Source organism: Alexandromys fortis, unplaced genomic scaffold (assembly GCF_014885135.2).
Source record: "Alexandromys fortis isolate MF-2015 unplaced genomic scaffold, M_Fortis_MF-2015_v1.1 scaffold_381, whole genome shotgun sequence".
In the NCBI taxonomy this organism is placed as follows: Eukaryota; Metazoa; Chordata; class Mammalia; order Rodentia; family Cricetidae; genus Alexandromys; species Alexandromys fortis.
The window spans coordinates 291,815-310,620 of record NW_026068276.1 but is presented as its reverse complement, the minus strand read 5'-3'; the positions used below and the strand labels follow the sequence as shown (position 1 = coordinate 310,620).

The window sequence follows — 18,806 nt, the reverse complement described above, 5'->3', positions numbered from 1 at the left end:
TGAGGAGCAGAAGGAGGGAGAATATGAGCAAAGAAGTCAGGACCACAAGGGGTGCACCCACCCACGGAGACAGTGGGGCTGATCTATTGGGAGCTCACCAAGTCCAGCTGGGCTGTGACTGAAAAAGCATGGGATAAAATCGGACTCTCTGAATATGGCGGACAATGAGTGCGGCTGAGAAACCAAGGACAATGGCACTGGGTTTTGATCCTACTTCATGTTCTGGCTCTGTGGGAGCCTAGCCAGTTTGGATATTCACCTTCCTAGACCAGGATGGAGGGGGGAGGACTTTGGAATTTCCACAGGGCAGGAAACCCTGACTGCTCTTCAGACTGGAGAGGGAGGTGGAGACTAGTGGGGAGAGGGGGAGAAGAGTGGGAGGAGGGGGAGGGAAAAGGGAGACGGGGAGGGAAACGGGAGGGAGGGAGGAGGCGGAATTTTTTTTTCTTTTTTCAAAAAAAAATATATTACAAAAAAAAAAAGCAGCCATCACCCCTGTCCCGTGGTGCATTTTTTGGCCTACTTTTCATGGAAATCAGATGACCTTATTTATGTTTTCTTAGTATCAGTTTTGTAATCTAAACACACAGTGTCTGTTTATTTTTAAAAGCTAAATGATTGCATAACCAGTGATATGTCATCAGTGACATTTTTGTCCACACTATAAAATAGTTTCCTGGCATCTACAACTATCTCAAATGGTGGTTGTAGCTGGACCCCAAACATAAAATAAACGAAGTTTATAATCATGACAGAAGGCTATGTGTGGCTAGATGGAATCCCTTTCCCTCATGCAAATTATTCACCTGAAATCATAATGAAGCACATGAGACATTTATGGTGAGGGATGAAGACATATTCATGGTGACTTACCCCAAATCAGGTAAGGGATAATTATGTCATATTATGGGCTGGAATTGAACCTAGAAACTTGTGATTGCTAACATAGTGCTTGGCAATTTGCTGTTACTCTTGTCCACAAAAAGGCGAGTACCTGAGGCTGCACACAAACTATTAAAGAGTTTTGACCTTTTGTTGTCACTCAGTGCATGAATGCCGCCCTCTCTATAACCATGTGCAGTGTACATGGAAGTGGGAACTTAGAATAACACCACTTCCCATCAGAGAGAGAATCAAGAAGAAAAAGATATAGTGAAGTGACAGTTCAGATGACCATGCAAGAAAATAGAGGAGCCAAAGAATGGATCCAGTGCTGAAGGAGACAAACAGCATCTGTTCTAGGAGATGAGTAAGGAATCATCAAGTTTAAATGAAATCAATTTGGGTTTATTAGATGATGGGGTGGGTGTTTAGGCAGAATATACCCTGCATATAATACACTCTTTCATACATTTTCATCCTGTGTGAACATTCTCTGTTAGAGCATTGTTTATTCTCCTGGGGAAATGTCTGTGTTTATCAAGGAATGTTCTAGCCAAAATGTATGCTTAAATAACCAAAAGTTTCAAGGACATTAAGCAAACAGCTTCCATTTGTCTAGCAGCCTTTCTGACTCTAGAATATCTGGAAAAGTGAGTAGTATTGTTCTGTATATTTATCACTGCTTATCTCTTCGTGTTTGAGGGAAAACCTTATCTTGAAATAAAAGCTTTGGAATATTATATAATGTCTCCTGCTGTAGTAAGCCCCTGGAAATCCCTTGTTTTGTTGAATCCTGTATTCAACATCAGAGCTGTGGCTCTAGTCTCTGCTTAGCTACAATATGTAGGTCCCAAAAAGGGACTCAATTGAAGAACAAGGAATATATAGAGCAATGCCTTAAGGGCCAGGAGGTGTCAGTAAGCTGGTAAGGGAACTGCTTCTAGATACAGTTGTAACCATGGGTTAAACAAAGGGCAAAAAGGAAGACCACAAATCTTTGACTTCTGAGGAAGTCCAAAAAGATAGAGGAGTAAGACTTTCAACACAAGTAACTCTGTTGGTTGACATATACATTGAGGGGTAGCATATATCCTGTGGGAAACTGATGGGTCTACCAGAAGGGAAATGCTGCTCATGACCTCGTAGTGTTAGAAAGAAGGATTTAGGAATAAGAAAATAGTTTAAGTTATACCTTATGTTTTATGCCCACAGTCTCTCCTTTCTGAAATTGTTTGCTCAAGGTAAGATTGGTTACCATAAGAGACATTCCTTTCTAAGAATACCAATAAAGCTGGGACATGTCATCTGTAAACTCATAGAACTTTTGTTCTACCCCAGAGATAGAGAGCGGAGGGGAAAAGAGTTAAACGGAGACACAGAGAGAGCATGGTTACTGCATGAGCTTTTGAAACTCAATACCCATCCCCAGGGACACAGTGGCTTCAGCAAGCTAACACAGACTTTGAATCCTCAAACTGTTTCACTTTTTGTTGACTGAACATTCAAATATGGGAGCCTATGGAGGTGATTCTCAATCAAACAACTTTAACATGTATATTTTTATTATACATATGATTTAAGTGTTGAAGATTTGAAAATGAATAACCAATTGCTATAATCTTCCCTGAGAATACTATTTCTTTCACTCTCACCAATCCAGCTTCGTTACCTATAGTTTGTTCTTTAGGGTTGAGGTTTTATGTGCTCTTCCCTGTCTACTCTTGTACATCTTTGAGTGTGGTACTTGTTTTCCTGATGTTGGATTACTCATGTTGGTAAAAACTGATGAATATATATATATATATTTACATTACTGTGAGATATAATATCACAACACTACTATGGAATAATCTTTCTGTAGACTACGAATATGCATTATTCTCATTGGTTAATATAAAATACAGGCTGGTAGCTAGATAGAAATTATAGGAGTTGCCAGTGAGACAGAGATTGAGTTGGGCAAGCAAAATGGAATAGAAGTAAAAGCCAGAAGCCTCAGGTCGCAAATATATTAATAGAAATTGGTTAAGTTATGAGTTAGTAACAAGTCTGACCTATTTGCTGTGCATATATAATTTATATTAAATCTCTGAGTCAGTTAGTTTGGAACCGAATGCTGGTTATTTAGGAGCAGGCAGTCAGGATAGGAAAACACCTAAAAAGTATACTCCCTAACAATCTTACATCCTCTTACAATTTTTCTGTTCCCTATTTCTCAACATACCCTGAGACCTAAGAGTTTGAGTTTTTGTATATGTGTCTAGTGGTACTGTGATCCACAACTCCCATTTTTGCTTGCTTGTTTTCTGTTGGATATTCCATCTGATGGAAAAAGAAGTTTCCTTGATGAGAACTGAAGAACATACTTATTTGTGGATGAAGGCAAAGTGTTTAGATTATTGTTAGGGATTGCATTGTTTTATTAAGACACTAGTTGTTGTTTCTCTTCTACGATTCATAATTTCATTAATAGCACAATTTCCATTACCAGATATCATTTTTCTATTGTTAAGAAGGCCTTCAGCCCAATTAGTAAAATATTGGCTACCACCAGAGTATGTGTGTTCATCTTCAAAACCCTTAGGGCTTTCATGCCACACTAGTCATTGATATGGGTTATAGATTGGTCAATCTCTTTGTTATTTTTCTCCTTTAGAAGCTTACATGGTTGCTTATGATGTGTTATGTAAGCTAATCCTCAGAGAGAAGGAATTCAGTTCATTTCAAGCTCAGGATCTCTGTAGTGAAGAGGCAAGCAGGCCTTTTCGTCCTGCATGGCTCCTGCACTGCTAGCTTTACACCCGAAATGACACAAATTGTATTCATTTAAACAAATGCCTGGCCCATTAGTTCCATCCTCTTATTGGCTAATTCTCACATCTTGATTAACCCATTTCTAATCATCTGTTTAGCACCATGAAGTGGTGGCTTACTGGGAAGATTCTAACCTACATCCATCTTGGGCCGGAGCTTCATGGCGTCTACCTGACTCTGCTTCTTTCTCCCAGAATTCTGTTCTGTCTTCTCCACCCACCTAAGGGCTGGCCTATCAAAAGGTCAAGGCAGTTTCTTTATTTGACCAATGAAAGTAACAAATTGACAGAAGACCCTCCTACATCATTTCACCTTTTTGAGTTTAAACAAAAAAGAAAGGCTTTAACTTTAACATAGTAAAATTACATATAACAAAACAGTTATCAAGCAAGAATTACAATTACAATATTTAGACCTATTTTATCTTTTACCACAACAAAGGAAAACTATAACTATAACTAACCATTCTTCAACTCCATCAAAGAATCCAGAAGGATATAATTTTACCTAAATAAACAAGAAGTAAGCAACTTCCAAAACTCTAGAAATGACAGAGACAACTTCCTGCCTGGACAGTCATTCAAAGTTCCTCTGTACTGTTGGGGCATCCATCTTCAGCCTACAGACCCATAGTATCCAGAAGACATTTCCAAGAAGCAGGAAAATTCAAAGACAGTTCAGTCACTTTTTGCTGTGTCTTGCAGAATGTCTCATAAACTCTTTCATAAATCAGGAACCTTTAGGCATCTCACCTTTAGGCAAGTTCAGCAGTCCTCTCTCTGAGAGTTCTTCATGTCCAGTTTATGCAACAGTCCAGGCAAGAGCAGTTTCTTGCCCAAATGGCTAACCAACTCCATAAGGAGCTTCTTCAATGCCCATCTTCCTCTTTAAGTAGCTGGTGCTACTTCCTTTTTCTTTCTTTTTCTTGCAGAAATCCTGCTAAGATATCTTCTTCACCTCTGATCTCATTCTCAGTAAAGAAAATATGGCTTCTACTACAGCTGTTTTTCCTCACCTCATCACTTTTTCTGATCTCCCAACATTAAAGGTCCTCTTTTGTTGAAAACATGGTGGTCATAATGGCCAGGGACTCAGATCTTTTAGGCAAACCAAGCTTTCCTATCTCCTCTGTTCATCCTAAGCTGCCTTCCTTTCTAAACTATCCTCATTTCTACATGTCAGCACCCACATAAATAGGAACACATTCTAAAATGGATTATCAGTAGTCAATCCTGGAAGAGTTTCAGAAGCCCTCCCTACCGGAAAATGCAAAGCAATTACTCCTAACATGTTTTCTAACAGAAACATACACACAAATCAAAACCAGAATATTGACAGAACTGGCAACCCTTCAAAACTAATTGCAAGACCATATCACTGAAGAAGGCATATAAACAACTGACTGGATATTGATGGGTCAAGCTGCTATCTAAATAGATCTTTCACTCCCTGTGTTCTAGCATCTGTTCTATAGGAAAGAAACTGAACACTGCTAAAAGTGAAACATAAACACCAACATAACCACAAATGGTTTTCCAGAAAATTTTCTTCTGGCTATAAGAGTCTATGTTAAAAGTGGCTCTCTATATCAACTCTGCAAAGCTCACATGTACTCAGGGAGACAGAGCCATCATACACAATGCCTGTGCAGTTCTGCTACAGGTCATCTGCTTACATATTATGACTACCAGCTTACTAGTTTTGTGGGATTCCTGTGAATAAATGTGACTCTGTTTCTTGTTTTTCTTATTAGGCTTTTTGCTTTCTGTGGTTTTGTCCAACTTTGATGTAATATCTTGTTTTATTAAATTAAAGTTTATTTATGTATTAAGTTTAATTTATTTAAAAAGTCTGCTTTATAAAATTAATTCATTGTGGGTATCTCATCATGCAGCCTGATACCTCTCAAGTCCCTGTAACTTCAAATGTACTCTCTACCATTTCAGGGTACCCACAAAGCTAGGGAAATACTTAATATCCCTCATAGTATTCATGAGGGAAATAAGATGATCTGAACCTGGACTGAGTAGGTCCACCCCAATATCTGTCTGATTTATGAATTGCTGGATCATGAGTTTGTGTCATACCTGTAGATCCAAAGCAGAAGGAGCTCTGTGACACAAGGCAGCAATAGGATAGCCAACAGGAATATTAGTGGGGGCCCCATATAAAGGATGTAGAAGAAGCCAGTCTTGAGCCAGACCAATTAATCATTGCAATGAACACTTAAAAGTAAAGATGAATGGAAAAGAGGTATGCTGTGTGACTCATTGTGTGACACTGAAACTTCCATGCCTGTTTAATTTTTTAGTAGAAACTGAAACAGTGATGAGGAGAGAGGAGTGATAAGGAGGTGTAGGAAAAGCAAGGAAATGGCCTACAGTTAGTAAAGATGTCCTGTTTGTCAAGATTAAGATATTCTTCATATTTACTGAGAAAAATTGGAACAGATCTCATAATACTTACAACAGTTAGACATGTATCTTCATCCATGTAACTGTGTATTGAGGTCAGCATATATGGAAATCTCATATGTAGCTGACCACCATAAGAGAAAAGAAATATCCATGATCTAACTTACCACAGATTGCTTATTAGTCACATAACGGTCCTAAAGATGGCCATATATCTCAGTTGGTAGAGTTGCTTCTCTAACCTGTAATAACCCCTGAATTTGATCTCTAGAGAGGAAAAAAACTGGTCAGGGTAGTCTATTCCTGCAATTCCTGCATTCTAGAGGTTAATTCAGGTTAATCAGAAGTTTACATAATTTTTAACTACACAAATAATTCCAGTGAGTTCTGTGTAACATTATGTCCCTTCTCAGATTTTCGATGGGGTTGAAGACTATATAAATGTATTCACTTTCCACTCATGACTTGGCCAAGCTATTTATTATATAAAACTTAAGCTAGTTAGAATAGGATATTTGTACTTATTGTATATAATTTCATAGGAGATTTAGAACTCTTTTACTTAAACAAAAGAGGGAGGCATTGTAGGAGCTCCTTCCACTCCTTCAGCCAATAGCCGTTGAGATACCAGCCCATTGGAGTGTGGTCTCTCTCCCTTTAAAAAAGTGGCCACTTCCCTCTCCTCTCTCTCTTGCTTCTGGCTCTGCTTCCGGCAACTAGACTCCTTCCTGATTGCGCAGAGGGCTGTTGTCTGGGATGGTGATCTGTAAGTTTTTTTTCCCTTTAAATAAATACCATCCTATTCATCATAATTCCAAATTGGTGTGGGGTTGTTTGTGATTTACCTTTATTATGGGAACTGGCTACAGTATCAGTTTTGTGTGTTTTATAAGTCTTATTGGAAATGAGTGACCTGCCCTCTCTCTTCTCCTTAGGGACCAACTGGTTGACAGAAATTGTTTGTTTAATTCAGTCCAAGGGAGATCCTACATTTACCCAATCTGTTCCTGTCTATGAGCGCTCACCATGGATAGAAATTAATCAGTACAGTATAGCACTAAAAAATAAGGAGAGCCCACGTCTCATCACTTCACACCTCCCTATCCAACTCTTCCCCAAGTCTTTCTTCAGTTCCAAGGCCAAGGTCAGTGCTAAGGTTTCAAAAACAATGTGATTAATGCTTTATAAATTTCTTCTATTGACTTACTGTTTTTAAATTTTATTTTTACTGTGTGTGTTTATCTGCTTGTACACCGCACATATATGAATGTGCCTACAGATGTCAGAAGAGGGCACTAGTTCCCCTAGAACTTCAGATACATATGGTTGTGTGCCAAGTGATGTTGGTGCTGGGAACTGAACCAAGTTCTTCTGCAAGAACAACAAGTGTTGTTAATCACTCAACTATCTCTTCAGAACCTACACATTCAATGTAAAAATAAGTGTTTTCATGTGTCTCTGTGTGTGTATTAATAATATGGCAGTCATATAGAAAAGAGGACGTCTTACAGAAGGTGATTCTTTCCTTCTATTATATGAGTTTAGATCTAACCCAGGTCCTTGTGTGTGGTGGCCAACAGATTACCAACTAAGGCACCTCTCCTACCTTGGAGATTGTAACTCTTTTAGGACTAACCATGCTTTGGGGAATGTATTGAAGACCTTTCTCTCTGTGTGTAGGTTTTTGTGTTTTTGGACATTTTGGGGCCTTATCTGATAGTGGATTACTGCACTTCAATAAAAACTGTTGAGCAAAGACAAGAATAATTTCATTTGTTACTACCATAGTTAATTATCAGTGATAGAAATAAATGGTATTACCCAGAAAACAACAGTTTAACACTGAGCAATTTCTTGTTTATTTACTATTATTTATTATGTGTGATGTGTATACATGTGGGCACATGCGTGCATATTTATTTGTGGGTATATATGATGAGAATATGTGTGTATTGTGTGTGCACCACGTTGTGTATTAAGTATATTATGTGTGAATAGTAAATATACACATCCTTGAGTATGTGGGTTTGCAGATGCATTTGGTGTGTGCACATATGTATATACATCTGATATTTGTGTGTGTGTAAATATGCATATGTATCTCTTACTCACAAGTATTCATCTTCATCCAGTTTAATTTGTTGATATTTTCAGGCAGAGTCTCTTAAGGTCCAAAATGATTTTGACCTAAAATTTATTTTCTTCTGCTTCTACCACAGAATGCTGGGATTAGATGGGGGTGACACCAGACCCAACTTGCAAATGCTTAAATTTGTATTGTAAACTATATTGTTATTTACTTCTAGTACTACATAAATTCAGTCAACCTTTTGGAAATATTTAATTTACCATACAAAGATGTGTGTGAGATTGTGTATGCATGTGCATATCTGTTTCAGTGTGTATGTATGTGTGTATGACTGCATTCATGAGTGTGGGCATGTATGTCTGTGTGATTATGTTCATGTATATGTATATATGTGTGTATATGCATGAACATTGTATTATTGCCCATATGACTATATGTGTGTATGTTTGTGTGAATGTGTTTGTGCACATATGTATAAGTGAGCATTATATTTGTGTGCCTTTGTGTATATATTTGTATGCATGTGTGAACATTCTATGTGTGTGCCTGTGTGTATGTATCCTATGCTTGTGTATTCTTACATGTACATTAGTGTACGCATGTGTTTTAGTATTTGCACATATGTTTATGTGTTGACTGAAGTTTTCTGTATCACCCGGCCCTTGTGCTGCCTAGTTCCTGCAATCATTAAGTCCCAAAGAAAACACACAGAGGCCTACATTAATCATAAACTGATTGGCCCAGTATCTCAGGTTCTTATTAACTCTTACAACTTATATTAGCCCGTTATTTTTGTCTATGCTAGCCACATGGCTTGGTGCCTTTTTCAGCAAGGCAGTCACTTCTTGCTTTTTCTGTGGTGGGCTAACAACTGCAGAGGAAATGGGCTTCTACTTTCCCAGAATTCTCCTGTTCTCCTTGACCCGCCTCTACTTCCTGTCTGGTTGTCCCACCTATACTTCCTGCCTGGCTACTAGCCAATCAGTGTTTATTTAAAATATAATTGACAGAATACAGACCATGGTACCACACAAGGAGAATCTGGGAAGAGGAAAGCGCATTCCTCTGCAGTCCTGCCCAGGTACAGAAGAAGGAAGATGGACTGCCTCACTGAAAATGGTACCAAGCCATGTGGCTAACATAGACAAAACTAATGGGCTAATATATGTTATAAGAATTAATAAGAAGCCTGAGATAATGGGACAATCAGTTTATAGTTCATGTAGACCTCTGTGTGCTTTCTTTGGGACTTAACAATTGCCAGAACCAGGCAGGACAGAAAACCTCAGTCAACATTTATGTGTGTATGCATAGGTATATATTGTGTCATTGGATACTGTTCTGAAGAGAATTCTCTTTTCTACCATGGGATTCTAGGAAATCAACATAAGAATGATAATCTTGATGAAAGTTCTTTCATACAATGGGTCATTGCACTGACCCACAAGTAACCAATTCACTAATTCAGTAAGAAATTAGTCTCCTCTGGATCAAATTACCCTCGTTGAAGTTGCTTGTTAGTCTCTGCATGTTAAGCATAGGTCATTATTAGACAGGTCTTTGGGTGTGTGAGCATATACTACTGTATGTCTGTGTTAACAGGAGCTCCACTAGTCAAAAAGCAAATTTATAAAACTATCTACATTCATATGACATGGAGAGATGACTCAGAAGAAGTTAAGAGCACTCACTGTTGTTCCAGGGAACTTGAGTCTGGGAAGCTTATTGAGATCCTTGTGGTCATTTGATGATGGAAGAAGATACCTAAGATTAAAAGGTTGTTATCTTACTTCCGTATACTAGTCTCAGGATATGCATATGAAGGGGGTATATACACTTATGAGCCCACATATATTGGTAATCCATTTATATTTGTAAAATGTTTTAATAAATTTTCAGGGAAATCATATGAATACATTGAAAACTGAGTGTATGGGTTTTTGACTCTACTGTCATTGTATTAAAGGTGATTTATCTCATTAGAAATCCCAGAGATGCTCTGGTATCAGGCTATCACTTCTGGTGTGCCACAAATTACATTAAGAAACCGGAATCACTGGAAGGATTCTTTGAAAATTTTTTTCAAGGAAAAGGTGAGTGTGTAAAGCAGTGTTGGTCTGGGAACCATGGGCTTTCTTTGATCCTCTCGGGTTTCCTTATATCTTTATAAATCTGAGCCTGTGGGCTTCACCTCCACTGGACAGTAGATCAGATAAGCAACAGGACTTTGGTATAGTCTCTGCTTAACTCATGGTTAAATAGTCCATGGTTTTTCAAATTACCTGACAATTCAGAGTACATAGGAGCCCACATATGCCTAACAATTTCTCTCAGTGGCTCCTTCTACAGGCTTACTTCTATGTTTTTTCTTTTAATACCAGGTCTCAATAATTTTCTCAGCCTGGCCTTGAGCTCACTATATATCTAAGACATTTATGAGATGTTGCAAGAGGGACTATAAAGCCACTGAAACCAACGTCTTCTGTTTGATTATGTAGACTGTTCACTCAATCTGATGCTAAAGAAGAGCAATATGAAAAATGAATATTATATGTGGATTTCTGAGGTGACTCATCAGTTAAGAGTGCTTGCCACATAATCATAAAGACCTGAGACCAGAATTCTCTTCCCATATAAGAGTCTGGAAACAGTTTACTTTATATCAGTAAAAATGGAGCTGTAAAATATAGTAGGCTCTCTGGAAACATAAGCAATTTTTCTTTTATTGGAATGGAACAGCATGAGCACATCAATTTATAGGAGAAAGTTTATATTAGCTAATAGTTCCAGTGGAACAAAAGTCCATCATGCGTGAGCAGAGGCATGGCAGCAGTAGCAAGAAGCTTAGAGATTACTTCCTTAAACATAAACATGAACCAGAGAGAATGAACAGGGAATGACTAGAGATTTTGAAACTTTAAAGCCTATTCCAGGGCTATAATTCCTCAATCAAGGTAATACCACTTATATTTATTTAAAGAGATCCACCAAAAAAATCTGCGATAATATGGTAATATTATTCAAACCACCAAATGGAGATTGGGGTGGCCAGCTTTTCTAAAAATTCTAAGGTAAGAGCTTAGGGGAAAAACAACACCTCAAAGAACAAATGCAAATATCAACAAATAACTTCCACCTCTGGCATATGCACCTATAACACATGCAAGTACACCCAAACACAACTAGCCTAAAAAAGTACCAATATACTATAATATATACATCAAGAGTTAGAAAACATAAGTTAAACCAAAAAATACAGAATTAAATTATTCTAGGTAAACATTAAGAATACAACCAGACATAGCTGACGACATTGTATTGCTAAAAAAAAAAAATGGATTTGCAAGAAACAAATGATGTGTCAGGAAAGATGGCTTAACAGTTAGGGGTGTAGGCTGCTCTTTCAGAGGATAAAAATACAGAGTCCAGGACCAATGTCAGATAGTTTACACTCTCATGTAACACCAGCTGATAAACCTCATGGCCCCTGTAACTCAGTGCTGGAAAACCAGATACTGTGCACCAGAAAATTCGTTTAGCCAGACTAAAATGAAAGTGGAAAGCTTCAGTTCGAGTGAAAGAGCTTATTGAAGTAAATAAGGTGTTAATGAGTTAGTAATCTTAAATTTTGCTTTAAATATTGACATTTTTATTTTTATAAATACTCAGTTATTTTAAATATGCACAGAATATGTTTTTCAATTACAGATTAGAAATGTAGGGAGAGATTAACATTAAGCAACTATGTAGAGATGTTCTCTGTTTTCTTTTCAGCTATTCACAGCTACACATTAAATTAGCTTTTGTTTGTATGTGTATGTGCAAACACATGCTACAGCCTGTTTGTGGAGATCAGAGGACACCTTGATGGAGCAGTTATTTTTCACATCTAGTGGGTCAACGTAATCAAACACTGTTCATGAGGCTTGGCAACCCTTTCTTGTAATCTTGTAATTATGTAGCTGGATGTGTTTTTATCATTTTAATCTTCATTTTCAATTCTACCACAATTAGTACCATTTGGATCATGGTTTGATCACACTCGTGGATGGTTGTCCCAGAGAGAGAGAGATAACATTCTGATACTGAGCTATGAAGAACTGAAAAAGGTAAGCATCACTCTCACAATCACATACAACCTCTCAGTAGTTCACTCTTTGTTACATACCCCCCATTTCAGTGCCCCGTTCCACATGATTTGTCAGTTTTAGGCTGAAAGACAACCTTATAATAAGTGCATTTTGCTTTCTCAATTAGCCTATTCCTTGTTGGCCTTTTGCATACTCCAGGCTCTTTCTTAGGATCTTTTCAGCTTCATCTTGCAATGCAATGAAGGACTTTTACAGCTAAGGTGGCTCACCACAGCTTCTACTTGCACTGTTGGTTGTAAATGGCTCTGTACTGAGGCTGGTTGTAATGCCCAGTAGGAAAAAGCCTCTGTTGAACTAATGCAAGTATCTGAGATAAAATGCCCCAGAACATAGTTTACTGTTCAGGGCTTTTTTTGCATGCCTAGAATCCCTGCATTAGGGAGAAAGATACAGGGAGAACCCCAAGAACTTGGTGGTCAGGCACAGTAATCAAAACAGAAAGAGTTTTGGATTTAGTGAGAGACTATTTAAAGATGGTAAGGCATAGAGTATCAGAGAGAAACAATTATCTCCCCTGGTCTCTGCATGTGTGCCGATGGGTATATTCATATTCACATTTACCTGTATGCAGTACCACTCACATGCACATGTGTGTTGCAGCATTGTATGCTTCCCATAAGCTAGCCTGAGGAGATACTCTGGCCTTTCTTATCATTATCATTTAGCCTAAGCCTCACAATGCAGAGATTATAGGCATAACTGACTACTACACTCTATGTGGTCTCCTTTGCTTCTAAGTGCTGTGTTATCTGTTTGGGAGACATGGTAATATTGATCCAGGCTGGTCTCAAACTCACTATGTATCTGAGCATGGCCTTGAAGTCCTGATTTAGCTGACTCCACTTCTCAAGCACCAGAATTATTGGTATATATCAATATATCAAACAACTTGATAAACATTTTTTACATTTATTTATTCAATCATTGGAATACTGAAGTGTATAACTGCAAACATTTGAACATGTCACCACTCAAAAATAGACTTATTTATCTGTTTATTTGTTTGTAATTATATTTTGTGTGTGTATGTGTACCTGCTCTGTCATGTGTTTTTATAGCTTTGTAACCTTTAGTATCTGTGCTTACAGAACCCAATGATGGTGTGCAATCTGCAGAGTTTTTGTTACATTCAGTTGTGAGCTAGCTTACCTGAGTTGTGGGAGCCAAATACAATCCTCTAAAACAACTCCAATTGTTGCTTCACCTCTTATCACATTCATTCTTTTAAGAGTTATTAGTTATTGTGTATGCATGTTTGTATGTGTGCACATGTGTATATATGTACATACATGTGTGTGTATTTTTGTGTGCATGTGTTTGCATGCATATTCATGTGTGTATAATATGTTTGTATGGATTTGATTGGATATGTATGTATGTATGTATGTACCTATGCCTCTCTTCATGGTGAACATGTTGAGGTCAGAAGATAACTTGAGGGAATCTTTTCCCTTTCTAATGCTTCTTCATTATTGGACCTTCTCAGTATAGTCATTCCTTGCTTCCTTTCCTGTGTTTTTCCTTTTTCTTTCAATTATTTGGACTCTTCATTCTTAATTTCCTGTCTCTGTTTTCATTCAGGTTGACATTTTTACTATTTTTTTTCCTTTAGAACACAAGAAGAACTATCAAGAAGATCTGTGAATTCATAGGGGAGACTTTGAAACCACAGGAATTAGACTTAGTACTAAAGAACAGCTCCTTCCAGGTCATGAAAGAACGCAAGAAGATGGCTAACAAAAGCATTATAAATCATAAGGAAACATATTTGTTAATGATGAGAAAAGGTAGAGATAATGGTATAGTTCTCATATGTAACTGAATGCAGGAGGGTTTTCTTGTTATTGGAAAAGGAAGCTAAGATTTAAGGTGTTTGTATATGTCATGCAATATTGTTGAACTGGGTCTCCTCTACCTTATTTAATATATTTATTGCCAGGCTCATTTATTATTATGCAAATTTTATTTTTTTCTATATGGCTTAATGCATCTGCAAGGTGTCTTACCACATTTTCCACTGTTTGTTCTTCTGTTGATGATGTCTGGGCTGGCTCCATTTCCTTGGTACTTTGAATATTAGACATTGATATGAATGAGTATTTCTCTTTGCATATTAGGAACATTTGCATATATACCAAGAAGTGTTTACCTGAATGATATTTTATGTCTCTTTTGTATTTCTTTTGAAATATCCATACTTATTTCCAGAATGGCTGCACTCGTTCAAAGACTCACATTTTATAGTATATCCCAAAGGAGAGTAGATTCCCCTTATTCCCTTTTTTACTGACTTTTACTGTTCTTTATAATGATCTGGGACAATAAAGATTCTCAAAATAGTATTAATTCATATTTCCATTATGAGTAAAGGTGTTAAAAAATTACAAACCGCTTGCTGGTCATTTGAGTTTTGAGAATTATAAGGTCAGTTCATCAAGCTACCTCTGTATTGATGAATAGATAGTTTGATGATTATTGTTACCTGAGCTTCTCACATGTTCTTTTCTGAAAATAATTTCATAGAACTGATGTGTATTTCAGGAACTTTAAGGTAGTTGATTTAGCAGAGGGAGAAAATTCTGGTGGGAACTAGATAAGTTGGTATCACACTATGGATAAAATAACCTAGGGAATATTACAAAGAGACATAAGCTGAAATTTTTTTTGAAAGAATCAAGGAGTTTGGGTTATGAGATTCTGTAATTCATCTTCTGGTGAATAATGTGGCTATATGTATTCTAGACATGGTAATTAAACTTTGTATTCTAGTACATGGGAAAAGGAGGCAGAATGATCAGGAATCAATGGTATCAGTAGCTACATAACAAGTTTGATGCCAGTTGGAGCATGTGAAAAACTATTCTAAAAAACAGGCAAAAGAGCAAAAATAAAAAATCAGCAATAAAACAATGAGCCAACTTAAAACAAAATAAAACACACAAAAGGACAAACATACACACAGGTAAAAAAAAAAAACAAAGACAGACAACCAGGCAGACAGACACATGTACACACACACACACACACACACACACACACGGGAAACAAAACAAAACAAAAAAGCAGATATATCATTGTATTCATGAGCTCAGTTCTGTGAAAGTGCCTATTTCATGTACTCAGAGAAATCTCTTTAGGATTAGAATGTAACCCATTGGTTATATTTTTGGACTAGTATGCAAGGAGCTTCAATTTTCCTCCTAAACACTTTATATACTACGCATGATGCACCAGGCAAGTAATCTCAGCACTCGGCATGAGATTTAAGCATTAGAAGTTCAAGTTCATCTATATCTACATAGAAAGTTTTCAATTGCCACAGAATACATGAGGTTCTGTTTGAAAATATTTTACAAAAGGGCCAGTGTTATGTGCTCTGCAAATTATAATTATTTCCTACCAAGCATGATGGAAACTACTTGGTAGGAGAACCACTTCCTGTAATTTATGTTCCTGTCTCTCAATATAAACATTGTAATTACAATTTCCCGGAGGATCTATATATGTTTTTTTTAGCTCACTTTATTATTTAGCTTCTCTAGAATCATGAACTATAGGCTCAATGTCCTTTGTTTATGGCTAGAATCCACTAATGAGTGAGTACATACCATATTCATCTTTTTGGGTCTGAGTTATCTCACTCAGGATAGTGTTTTCTATTTCAATTTATTTGCATGCAAAATTCAAGATGCCATTGCTTTTTACCACTGAGTAGTACTCTAATGTGTAGATGTGCCACACTTTATCCATTCTTCCATTGAGGGGTATCTAGGTTGTTTCTAGGTTCTGACTATTACAAATAATGCTGCTATGAACATAGTTAAACAAATGTTTTTGTAGTTTGATTGGGCATCTCTTGGGTATATTCCCAAGAGTGGTATTGCTGGATCCTGAGGTAGGTTGACTCCCAATTTTCTGACAAACCACCACACTGATTTCCAAAGTGGTTGCATAAGTTTGCATTCCCACCAGAAATGGATGAGTGTTCCCCTTACTCCACATCCTCTCCAGCATAGGTTATCATTGTATTGCATGACAACTCACACACATAGCCATGAAAATTCTCTGTTTATTTCAGTACCCCATTTTTTAATTGGGTTATTTAGAATTTTAATGTCTGGTTTCTGGAGTTCTTTATATATTTTTGGAAATCAGATCTTTGTCTGATGTGGGGTTGGTAAAGATCTTCTCCCATTCAGTAGTTTGCCTTTTTGTCTTAATGACAGTGTCCTTTGCTTTACAGAAACTTCTCAGTTTTAGGAGGTCCCACTTATTCATTGTTGCTCTTATTGTCTGTGCTACTGGGGTTATATGTATGAAGGGGTCTCCTGTGGCATTGTGTTGCAGACTACTTCCCACTTTCTCTTCTATCAGGTTCAGTGTGGTCAGATTTATACTGATGTCTTTAATCCATTTGTACTTGAGTTTTGTACATGGTGATAGATATGGATATATTTTCATTCTTCTACAGGTTGATATCCAGTTATGCCACACCATTTGTTGAAGATGCTTTCCTTCTTCCATTGTATAATTTTAGTTTTTAATAGAAAAGTATGTATAGGCCAATATGAAATGCCTGAAAGAGACTGTTCCTAATGGTATATAGAGAAACTGTCTACTCAAAATTTTAGATTTCAGACTTCTAGAAGTTAATGTCTTTTTTAATTAGAGACATCACCAAGACTATTGAACCATTTTCGTTAAATGAGTATATGAACTTTGAGAGGATTTTTAACAAAAGGAAGTATGCACCTTTTTGTTTATGTGATATTTACAATTTTAAGTTAGTTGCATTGAGAATATTAGTCATCTATCTATATAGGAATATCATACAAATGAATTAGGGGATAGGCTGAGTCTTCAGACCTATCACAAGATGTAACCTCAGATTCTCCTCCATGTTTTCCAGGTATCACTGGAGACTGGAAATATCACTTCACAGTAGCCCAGGCTGAATACTTCGACAAAATATTCCAGGAGAAGATGGCAGATTTTCCAAAAGAGCTGTTCCCATGGGAATAATGGTCACAACAATCCAAATTTTACAGAAATATTATATTGTTTTATTATCCTTGTACTTGTGTATAGCATTAAACTTAGTATTTCATCCAGATTATTTCGTTAGCAAATTGTGGGCTGGTGAGGTGGCTCTGTAGGTAAAGGAATGTGCTATCAAGCCTGAGGACATGAATTCAATCTTGACATCAACATGGTAGGAAAGAATCAACAAGCTAAATTGGACCTCCGACTTCCACACTTATTACAAAATAAAGTAATGTAAACTTAAAATCTTATTAAATTTTTAAAAAACATAGAATGATAAAAATGATATAATTATGATTTCTAATTGTTTCAAGATGTTGTAGAAGAAATAAAATATAAGATATAAAAGAAATTAGGTTTATTTTTCATTCTTTTACATATGACTCCACAATGTTTTTTGATTGCTCTTCTGAGGGACTACTGTGGTGAAATTTTGTTTGTGGTCTAACAAATAAAACATGCATAAAGATCAGAGTGTGGTGCTAAGCCACTAGTTAGCCATAGAGGCCAGGGAGTCATGGCACCCATTTTTAATCCCTGAACTTGTGAGGCAGAACTAGATGGATCTTTGTGAGTTCAAGGTCATACTTGACTACATGAGATTGATAAATGTAGTTTGACACTATAAAGTAATTCCACACTAGCTTAGAATCGAATACAGTAAAGGGTTATTTATTTAGGCATAGACTCGTAAATCACAGTCCTCTGCACAAGCAGGTAGTAGGAACCAAATTCAGAAGCTGAGAGATATAGCATACAAGCTTTATGGCTGCATTTATAGTATAAAAGACCATGCCCAAGTGGGCTAGTGTGTGTTAAGGGCTATTGGCTAAAGGAGTTTCTACAGCACCTCTTCCTTTTGTCTAAACAAAAGAGTTCTAAGCCTAATACCAAACTATATACAGTAAGAACAAACATCAAGTATAAAATTAGAATTATAACCAGCATAAACAATAACAAGCAAGAAACATATGCTAAATGTTTCAATAATTATCCTATCCCAAGGATAAAGTCTTATATTAAAAATGGCTTGGATAAGTCATGAGACAGAATTAACTATGAATATATGTTCTTCAACCCTATCAAAGACCAGAGAAGGGAAACAATATTACTTGAGTAAACAGGAAGTGTAATCAAGCAACTTCCAAAATGTGCAATAAATGAAAGGGACAAGTGGCTACCTGAGCAATCACCCAAAGTTTCATTTGAAACATTGGAGCAAACAGAATTGGCTAAGGCCTAGAGTATATGACAAACAATTTTCAAAATCAGGAAAAATTTTCAAAACTGTCTATTCTGTCATGAAAAAGTTTAGTCATATATATTTTTTGTATCTTGCTTGTCCTGTCCAGACAGTGGGCAGTTTGTCAGTGGTCAAGACATGAGCAGTTTTGTGCCCAAGGGTCAGTTTTG

The 18,806-nt window shown here is 36.9% G+C and overlaps 1 protein-coding gene across 1 annotated transcript; it reads left to right on the top strand.

The window, feature by feature from the left end:
* Nucleotides 1–508: 508 nt before the first annotated feature.
* Nucleotides 509–17,745, top strand: LOC126494653 (sulfotransferase 2A8-like). The gene is given in 7 exon segments (XM_050132098.1): nucleotides 509–815; nucleotides 818–883; nucleotides 7,046–7,254; nucleotides 10,166–10,292; nucleotides 12,214–12,308; nucleotides 13,963–14,137; nucleotides 17,260–17,745. Coding segments are annotated over 7 exon segments (852 nt in total). The 5' UTR covers nucleotides 509–748; the 3' UTR covers nucleotides 17,373–17,745.
* Nucleotides 17,746–18,806: the final 1,061 nt, after the last annotated feature.